Source organism: Sapajus apella, unplaced genomic scaffold, assembly GCF_009761245.1.
Source record: "Sapajus apella isolate SASKATOON/1434 unplaced genomic scaffold, GSC_monkey_1.0 scaffold44, whole genome shotgun sequence".
NCBI classification, from domain to species: Eukaryota; Metazoa; Chordata; class Mammalia; order Primates; family Cebidae; genus Sapajus; species Sapajus apella.
The window spans coordinates 17208622-17219518 of record NW_022436984.1 but is presented as its reverse complement, the minus strand read 5'-3'; the positions used below and the strand labels follow the sequence as shown (position 1 = coordinate 17219518).

The 10897-nt window shown below is 36.2% G+C and overlaps 1 protein-coding gene across 3 annotated transcripts in view; it reads right to left on the bottom strand.

Moving 5' to 3' along the window:
• Positions 1-1621: 1621 nt before the first annotated feature.
• Positions 1622-10897, bottom strand: part of DYNC2LI1 (dynein cytoplasmic 2 light intermediate chain 1) — a 37000-nt gene continuing 27724 nt past the window's right edge. For 2 of the 3 annotated variants that reach the window (XM_032239442.1, XM_032239443.1), the window contains 4 exons: positions 10260-10330; positions 7341-7438; positions 6523-6615; positions 2157-2443 (listed from right to left, as the gene is read on the bottom strand). In XM_032239442.1, coding sequence (XP_032095333.1) covers positions 2381-2443; positions 6523-6615; positions 7341-7438; positions 10260-10330 — 325 coding nt within the window. In that variant the 3' untranslated portion in view covers positions 2157-2380. Of the gene's footprint in view, positions 1799-2156; positions 2444-6522; positions 6616-7340; positions 7439-10259; positions 10331-10897 lie in introns of those variants that run through there. The other variant, XM_032239441.1, reaches the window with a different exon arrangement.

Here is a 10897-nt window from a genome sequence, read left to right as displayed (position 1 = left end):
CAGATGGATAATGAGCACCAGTGTGACAGAGCACCCGGTGACTTTACTGAGGATTAAAATAAAAACTGTAGGAGTGGGCTCAACAGTGAACAAAACACACCAGACAAACCTCTGGTTATGTTTTTAAAGATTCGTTTGCTATTTTCCACTTTCAGCTGAGTTTACTTATAGAATTACAAGTAAATGTTTAAGTGTATACACTGAGAAATAACCTCCTTAAGGTTGGAGATTAGATGTTAAAGTCCATGTAGAAAAAATGCTGATGTAGCTAGACATGGTGTCTCACGTCTGTAATCCCAGCGGCTCAGGAGGCCGATGTGGGAGGATCGTTTAAACCCAGGAGTTAGGGGCTGCAGTGAGCTGTGATGGAACCACTGCGCTCCAGCCTGGGCAACAGAGACAGAGCAAGACCTTGTCTCTGAAAAAGAAGGAAAGAAAGTGTTGACATACTATTTACAAGAAGAACAGGGTGCACACTAGAAATTCACATTCTTGAACTGTAAAGAGCGCTGATATGTATAAATACAGACACCTGTATTACATATTTTCAACGATAAAATGATGTAAATAGGTTACTAAAAATGGGTTCTGTATTAAAATGACTGATTCTGATTGATCTTCAAGTAATTCATGTACAAACCCAAAATGAAACTGTCTCAATGTTACTATGGTAACTTTGGGTGAGAATATGGTAGAGAGGACATGAACTTGTTCACTTACTGTGACCTAACTTGTGAAGAAAGATAAATTATAGCATTTGAATGTCACACACTGAAGTAGGAAAGATCATTTCATTAAGGAAACCATAGTAAAATTTTTTCTTAGAACAGTATTTAAGGATGTGGAGGAATTGGTAAATTATCAGACTAGTATTGTCAATTTTTATAAAAGGTCTTTGACATGGATGATTATGGTATAATAGTTACACAATGTCTTACAGATTATATATGTCACATCAGTTATAGACAATTCTGGAGATGATAATCTATTAAAGTAGTTCAAAAAGAGTCCCACAGGAACCTCTTTTGAAATCACTGATTTCAACTTACTAAAGATATGGGTGTACAACATAAGTGGAAACATTTTCTACTATTCATATGCAGATGAATTTCATTCTAGCTCAGAAACATTTGGAAAACCGACATCACATGTGACTTCAACCTATTAAATGTTAGTGATACCACCTTAGAAAAACACAATGGCTTTCAATATGTGACAGTTTGTGTCTCAAGTCAAAAATGGACAGTGATGTGTAAGAAAATCAAATTACATAATAACAATTCCTATTACTCTTGTGGAATAGGCTGTTTTTTCCTACCAAGTCAGTGATATTTCTGAGATCGTAATGTTCACTGTAAATTTAAAGGGATCTCTTTTCCCATAGCACTCAGCAAGAAACCTGTGCTTAAGACCGAGGTTCCTTGGAAACATACTGAAAATTGTTTTCAAGGGTTTTAGAACCACACATACTGCAAATAATTTATGAAGTCCTAGTTCGTTGCAATAAGCAGATGGCGTGCTATCTGCACAGACACCCCTCCCTTGGGGTAGTAAATGTGCTTATCTGAAGCTGGGTGCATGGCATATTAGAGTCAACATATTTTATAGGTGGACATGGAAGAATACAGAATAATTTTTAATCATAGCAATCATACTTACTCAAAATGAACTTGGTCAGCAGGTACACTACAGGTTGGAATGCCTTCTTAAAGGCTATCCCACCTCGGAAATAATCCTGGTTATCCCCAACACATGATGTTTTGTCCTGCTTCTTGGTAGGATATCTCCTTAAATGTGCCTGTTCTTCAAAAAGTGATATTTAAAACAAATGTGTCAGTCTCACGGAGGGGTGAAATGGGTGCTGATTAAAAATGCCCCATTCCAGACCACTGATTGAGACTTTCTAGATGTGGGGACGCAGGAACACACATCTCCTATTTCAGGTGCTTTTTGTACCTCACTGTTAGAGTAAAATTTTGACATCTGTGAACCCAATTCCTGTTTCATCCCAGCTATAGCTGAGAGTGCCTTTTGGAAGCAATGTGTCTAACATGGGCACTAAACCTTGCATGTAAAACTGTCAGCAAATACTCTCACTTTTATATTCTTAAAAACATATAAGCAGAAACTTATACATGCTGAATTGAACATGTTAAAGGTAGGTAGATTATTTTATTTAAAAAAATTACACATGGTTCTGAAATATTTTTTTCCTTTTAAAAAGCTTCAAGATATACAGGGAGATGCACTAGTTCAAGAAACCCAGCTTGTCCTTTAACAAATTATACAGTTTAACTTTCTTCACATATTATCACAATAGTTAATTCATAATATAATCTTATTTGGATTTGGAAAAGAAGATACAATAATTGAATTAGGCTCAAGAATCAAGTTCGATTTGTTTCCAAGACTTGGAAGAATTTCTTTTGTACTGTTCCAGTTCCTAAAACAAAAATATGTATTAAGAAAAATCAACTTTATGAATTCAAGGAGGCACCTTAAAATTGCCTTATCATTTCTTAGATATAATAATGTATCCTTAATAGCATTATCATTCTAAAGATTTCTTGACAATTATTTTATAAATGATTATGCTTAGGACTTATTTTCTAGAAATACAATCTTCAGAGTTTCTGTGTTGCTAAGCAGCACTTAGAGATGCACTTATTAAACTTTTAAACAAAATTATGTACATAAACTACATAATACATATGAATTGCCTTTCAACTAATGAACTAGACATTTGTCATTCTTCAAGTATTTAAAGGTGATCTTATTTTTAATTGTTTGCTGTTCAGCTCTCATCAAAAACTTGGTCGAAGTAAGCAAAATATTTAAAAAATATATACCCGGGCTGGGTGCGGTGGCTCATGCCTATAATCCCAGCACTTTGGGAGGCTGAGGCAAGAGAATTGCTTGAGCCCAGGAATTCAAGACCAGCTTAGGCAACATAGGGAGACCCTGTCTCTACAAAAACTGAAAAAAAAATATAATAAAAAATCATGGTGGTGTGCGCTGTGGTCAGCTACTTGGGAGGCTGAGATGGGAGGATCACTTGAGCCTGGGAGGTCAAGGGTACAGTAAACTGTGATTGCACCACTGCATTCCAGCCTGGATGACAGAGTGAGACCCTGTCTCAAAAATGTGTGTGTGTGTGTGTGTATCCTTTGTCCCAGTGATTTTACTTTTAGAAATTTATCATACATAATAGAGCAACGCACAAGGATGTAAAGAGAAGGAAGATCATAACTCATGGTTCTATCTCAGCTCACAACTGGAAATAACTTTGATGTCCCCCAGTAAGGACTGATTAAAAAATTAGCGTTCATTCACAAGTGGCTTCCAAGGCAGCCAGCAAAAATAACTGTGGCCACATGAAAAGATAGTATGTGCCACATGAAAAAAGCACACAGGTAGGGAGAGGGCAGGTACTTCCATTTTCTATTTTCATACTTCTATATATTTTGAATTTTTTCACAATGAGTATATGTTACCATTACAATTCATCAATAAATTTTAGTGGAGACGGATATCCGGCACAAAGCAACTGACATGAAAAGGGACCATCTAAAGGGATGCCTCCCGGCCTTCTACATGGTGTTCAATGTCTAAATAACTGTACAAAGGTTATTACCACTTCGGATAAACAAAACATGGTTACTCTGCAAGATAAGACAATCATTGCCCTTTGGCTAACATAATTGAAGTTGCTGTGAAAAGAAAAACCATTCTAATTTTCAGAAACACTGCAGATTGTGCCTTTCATACCTATACTCTAAGTTATTAAAATTTAAATGTTAGACGTTTCAAAATGGTATATAGACTTTGGAAGAGTGTTTTCCTTGTTTTTTTTTTTAACTCCTCACTGGATTCTAGGAAGAATTTCCATGGTAATAATCATATGTAGTCTTTACAGCTTGGTTTATTTTTTTCTAATGAAGCTAATTCAGTTCACCAGTTATCTACCACTTGTGGTTTTAAAGATTAACTTATAAAGAATAAACAAATTGTTTATTGTAAACCTTGTCTTTAACTGGAAGTGCTGAATTATTATTGCCAATGACAAAGGTGAAACCGTTGTTTTGAGATTCTTTGCTAGTAGTGTCTCCCTTTTGCAGATAGCAAAGTATAAGAAAACTAGGGCTGTCACACAGGCCATACCAGAGGGAGAAAAAGGAATAACCAGTGTGAGACAGAACCCACCAAGTCCACTAGATCATCAATATGACAATGATATGGCTCCCAAATAATATATTGATGGTTTAAAGGGATAGCAAGTGAAAAGTTTTCAAAAGATATCTGTGATTGGCCAAGAAGGCCTTAAAAACAAATGTTAACTGTAACTTTTTTTTTTCTTTTTTGCTTTAACAAAAATACAGAAAAGAAGCTGGGCACAGTGGCTCAGGCCTATAATCCCAGCACTTTGGGTGGCCAACTCAGAAGGAATGCTTGAGGCAAGGAGTTCAAGACCAGCCTGGGCAATAAAAAAATAAAACCTGGGCATGGTGGCGTGTGCCTGTAGTCCCACCTACTTGAAAGGCTGAGATGGGAGGATTGCTTGAGCCTTGGAGCTCAAGGCTGCAGTGAGCCATGATCTCACCCTTGTACTACAGCCTGGATGACAGAGCAAGACCAGTATCAAAGAAAAAGAAAAAAACACAAAAGAGGGGGAAGGGCTTAGCAAGTACTTTCCACACTCACATTCCTTTAAAATCGAGAATGCTTTAAAGCTAGTGGGCTTTTAAAAAGTAGAAAATACTACTGAAGTATTTTCTGGTGCCCATGTGAAGTTTGGCAAAAGACAGAGCTTTGAATAATTAAAGAGAGCTAATCATGAAAGACCCTAAGTCTGTAGGAAACATGAAAGGGGTCTTCCTAGATCCTTGAGGACTGATTGCACAGACACAACTGGAAACAACATAAGGTCTCAAAACTACTCCTGAAAGAGTTTGAAATCATATTCAAATTAAAAATTTTGTGTAGCAGAATGTCAAAATTTAGATTCAGATTATCAATGAAAGAACTGAGCATCAACACTGATAATCATTAGGGTATCTTTAAAGCTAAAGCACAAATTATGTTAAGGTACTATGTGTGCAAACTGGATCAATGCAATTCATCTAAAACCACACTAATCAAACTGGTTTAAGAGGCAAACTTAGGATAGCACAACTTTTCAGGTAGGTTAAAAAAAAAAATCTCGAACCAAGAGATGATAGGAATTGGTGATCTGCTGGCAGTGATATACAAGAGATGAATGAAGAGTGATATGGGTACTGTGGGGCGGCCTTCCTTCCCACACAAAATTCTTTTGGTTTTAAGTCATTTAGAGAAGATAGATTTGAATGTGAAAACTCATGATGCTCACAAATACCCTAATCCTTTAGTAATACTGATGTATATGAACTTAATAAAAGTGATCCTTATGCAACATAAACAGATATTCTTATCAACAATGACAGTTAATCATTGACTCCTCGATAAATATTAATCAGGGATGACTTCCAACTAATCTTTACAACGTGAAAACATAATAAGGATTACATGAGGTCATTTTCCTGTTTCTGCAACATGCCTCTCACTTTGCTACTGCTACGAAACCTTCTAAATATTCATGGCATATTTTTCAAAAGTCTTCTGGACTCTGTGTTTACATAAAATGTTCTGCTTACTTCTCCAAGGGTCCCCTGAAGGTGAATGCTGAGAAAAATACCCTGGTTCCTGCTCCCAGCTGATAGCTGTATTCAGGTTACCCTCATAACAACGTGACTGTCACTGGGGTGGCTTTCAACCTAGTGCTTACCACATGTAAGCTTACTCCTATAAGGACAGAATCTGAACAATGTCTCATTTTATCACATCAAACTAAAATCTAAGTTTGCTTGTTTGTTTTCAGAAAAACCTAAGTATTTGGGTCATAGTGAATTTACCAACCCTTACATTCTTACATCAGACTTATGTGTTCAAATGGGGCTTTCTAGGGATACACGGAATGGTAGCAGCCACTTTTAAGCATTTTCCTGAGAGATCCTGGGTTGTGTCAGATATGCCTGTGTGCTTTCAGATTATGCTTTCTGTCCTTAACTAGGTGAGATACGTTTTCTGGTACAAGGAAAGTATATGTATGTCTGAATGTCCTAATCAAAACCAAAACTCTGTACATAATTCCACAAACCAAAGAATATTAAGAAAATGTCTCTCCAGCAGCAAGGTAAGAATCACGACTCAACTTTAATGTAATAGAAACTGGAAAATCAAAAAGGTTTATGTGAACATGAAGTCATGTCTGGGTGGTAGGATGACAGGCGATTTTAAAATGTTTCTTTATTCATAGCAAAATTTTATTTTTTTCTACAGTATACTATTAGTGTGTTATTTAAAAAGATGTACTACTTAAATCATTTTAACAGTGAAAAAGAAACACTAAGTAAATACATTGAGAAAAATGTAAGGAATTCACAAGGCACTCTAGGTTTTGTGATAAAACTTGAGATGAAATTAAGTAAATGTTTAGGATAATACCTGATCCTTCTGAATTCTCATCTCATCTACTTCACTTTCAGCATACTGAGGATCTCTCGCGGGGTCCTTGATATCTTTCAGCATGTTAATACTCTGAAATTATAAATCTCCAAATCATTTAATGCCTATAACCCAAAATTCAATGGCTACCATCTGCCTAAAAAAACCAAGTTCCCATTCCTCAGCCTGCCACGAAGGCTCTCTAGGATTTTCCAAGCCTTTTTCATCACCGCTGAGGCCCACTTCCCATTCCACAAGTCCCCTTTCAGTTCCCTCTCCCTTCTCTAACTGCCAGATAACTCTCTTTGAAAGTGGAGCAGGATTGCCGGGCGCGGTGGCTCACGCTTGTAATCCCAGCACTTTGGGAGGCCGAGACGGGTGGATCACGAGGTCAAGAGATCGAGACCATCCTGGTCAACATGGTGAAACCCCGTCTCTACTAAAAATACAAAAATTAGCTGGGCATGGTGGCGCACGCCTGTAGTCCCAGCTACTCGGGAGGCTGAGGCAGGAGAATTGCTTGAACCCAGGAGGCGGAGGTTGCGGTGAGCCGAGATCGCGCCATTGCACTCCAGCCTGGGTAACAAGAGCGAAACTCCGTCTCAAAAAAAAAAAAAAAGAAAGAAAGTGGAGCAGGAACCATGTCTTACTCATCTTTTAACCCCCACAGTGCCTATTTGCATTTTTAGCAGATGTTTAATTGATTTTTGAGCATGAGAGATAAAAACAAAGTGATCATAATAGGCCCTTTGGCACATTTCCTATAGCTGTTAGATATAGTGCTAAAAATCTTGCTTTAAAAAATTAGAATTATGTACCTTTGGTGGAAAGAGCTTTTCATATACTTTTTTCCACAACTCCATTGGTGAGTGGGCATCAAGCTTTCCAATGTCATTTTCAGGAACAGGAGGAGATCCTAAAATTGCAAGTTTTACTCCAAATGACTGCATTGATTAAAATATTACAAACTCTACCAATAAAAGAAATGACACTAACAAAGGTATGAATCTTACATCACTCATTTTCCCTCTCCTTAATGTAGTCACTGTTAAAATTTATCCCTACCCAGCAGAGGAAGTCACTGGGACAGATTCTAGTATTGAAAGAAGAGGAGGCAAAGAGTAAACTGGGTGAACTGAAACGCTCATTCTCCACACCCTGTACCTACACCTATATCTATATCCTGTTAACTAGTAATTCCAGTTCTTGGTAGTGTTTACCCTAGAAACACCTGCAAACTGGTATTGTATTAAGGACTTCACACTGCAGCATCATTTGTTATCAGTGAAAAATTGACCTACAACCAAAATATTCATCACTGGTGAACAGTGCATTAATTACTATGTATAGCCATGCTCTGTAACACAATCCAACAGTTAAAATATGAAATAGACCCATATGTCGGATTGATATGGAAAAGCTACTAAGGTAGATTGAATAAAAAGGAGAAATTCCAAAATGATATAGACTGAACATACAATTATGTTAAAGCAAATAGTTTTCTACAGTATATATATGTGTGTGTAAATGCATAAGAAATTGGAAAGAACACAAATTTGCTCCTTATATGTACTTTTACCTTTTTACAAGGAGATTATCTTTATGTATTACTTGTATAATTTAATTTAATTTGAAAAATGTAAAATTTTGCCAACATTTGCAATTTGTAACAGGATATTTCCCATTCTATTTCCAGCCTCTATATTGTTCACCAAAACGGTTTTGCTGGTGCTCTTCCAGGACATGCTTACGACTCTGGTGGGAAAGGCACTAATACATTCCACTGATGTTATTCAGCTTTGCCAAGTTTCACTTGTATTCCTTTGTGTGTCTGTGTGTATATTCAGTTCTATACAATTTTACCACCTGCATAGGTTCCTGTATTTGCTACCACTTAATTCCACTAGCGCAAGGAGCTTGTGTTGCCCTTTTACAGACATACCGTCCTCCTTCCCGACCTCTCCCCTGGTCTCCTCAACCACAGTCCTATCCCTACCCTCTGACCACCAGTAATCTGCCTCCATTTCTAAAATATTTTTCATTTCAAAATTTTTTATAAATAGAATCACACTGTATGTAATCTTTTCTAATTGGCTGCTTTTCACTCAGCGTGATTCCCTGGAGAGTCCTCCAGGCTGTGTGTATCAATCGTTCGTTCCTTTTTATGGCTGAGTAGTCTTTCCCGGGACAGATGTACCACTGTTTGTTTAGCCATTCACCTGCTGAACAACTTCTGGGCTGTTTCTAGGTTTTGACTACTACACATAAAGCTGCTGTGAACATCTGCCTAGAGATTTTTGTGTGAAAGTCAAGTTTTCATTTCTCTTGGATAAAATGCCTAACAGCACAATTTCTAGGTCATGTGGTACTTACATGTTTAGTTTCATAAGAAACTGTCAAACTGTTTTCTAGAACAGCTGTACCATTTTACACTCCCACCAGCAACGTATGAGAGATCTGTTTTAGCAATTTTGTTAAGTGTATAGTGATAGCTCATTGTGGTTTCAATTTGCATTTCCCTAATGATATTAAATACCTTTCTATGTGCTGCTTTGTTATTTTTATGTCCTCTTCTGAAATGAAATGACTGCTTGTATCTTTTGCCCACTTTTTAATTCTTCGTTTATTTTTCTATTGAGTTTATATATTCTAAACACTAGTCCTTTGTCATATATGTGGTTTGAAATTATTTTCTCCCAGACTGTGGCATGTCTATTCATCATCTTCCCATGGGCTTTCACAGAGCAAAAGTTTTAAATTCTGATATCTAAATTTTTAAATTGAGTAATTATGATTTTTAAATTGAGTAATTCTGAACTCTCTTCTGGCCTCCAACTATTCACAGGGGCAAAAGAATTCCATCAGCATTATCTGTTAGTACACACAGTGATTCTCACTGCTACTGGAATTAGGTTGGCGCTAATGATAATCATAAAAATCCATCTCCATGACCGTTCATTAAACAAAATCACCTCCATTCCTTTCATCTCAATTAATCTATAATTTCATTACAAAGATTTCTATATTTGAAGTCAAGTCACTTTTAGCTTGTAAGACTAATAGAGGATGGGAAATAAAAAAAAAACCCACTACTGCCCATTACAGTGTTAAAAGCAAACTATGCCACCTGCCAAGGATAAAGAACTCTGAGGCTCAAAGATCTTCACAAATGAAAACAGCTTCTGTGGGAAGGTAAGGGGCTTGAGATATAAACTCTTAAACTTCCTTTTGATTCAGAAGCCTACAGAAAGTTCAGGAAATACATTCCATTAGATGAGGCATGCTATTTTATAACAACAAATTAAATCACACCTAATTGTTACAATTGTGTTCTTTTTGGTGTATTCTACCACTTTAATCTCTCATATACTTGCCAATTGCCTATAACATGTAGCTTTGAATTTCCTCACTACACTATGCTTCTAGTTTCTTTAAATCCAAGGAGCTAAAATTTTAAAGTACCTGGAAATCAGTGGGGGAAAGAAAATACATGAAATTTGTTTTTTAGTGGAATAGAGATCAGAAATCAGTCTCTAATATGGTGACATTGCTTTCATCACAAACATGTCAATGTGATGCATGTTGCATTAATACTGGGCATGTAAATAAACATACAGGAAATAACAGCAATGATAATGAAACCAGAAAGAGTATGTTGGAGACAAAGTAACCATGGAGTAGGATAAAATCAATAAGCAATTAAAAAAAGATTCAACAATCTTAATAAGTTCACTAACCTATCTGACTGAAAGAATCCAGTCCTGCTGTGATAAACAGTGGTTTATTCTGATCCACACATATTGATTTGCTACGTGGAAAAGAAAGATTCTAAATTAGTTTAGCAATTGAATTTGCTACGACACTCTTCCATAAACATGAGAGCCATATTATTGGGCTAGTTTTACATTTAGCCACTAATGAGAGCACTGCCCCAAATGAATGAGTAACTATCAATTTAAGAGATTTCAAAAATTAAAGTGTAGCATAAATAAACATTTTATAGGGAAAAAAAAGTGACAGACCCTATTACCTTAAATCAAAACCAAGAGAAGTCTAAGAAGATACATTCCAAAATTTTCAATTCCATTTCAAATCAATATAATAAAGTAATAATAGAGGGAAGCTACTAAAGTGTAGGAAAGGAGGTACAGAAATCAGTGAACAAGTATAATATTATCATTATTTTATTCCAGCCTCAAACTAAATGTTATGTAACATTTTGGTTGTTAAATGTGAGAAATATTTAAACAATATAAGAAGCAGGAAATAATATAAAATTATCTGCTTTATGTTGAGTCTTGACAAAATAAATAATAATAAAAACAATTTTAAAAAGAAATGATCCCTTTAAGAACAGCTGTCTGGGTCACCTTCC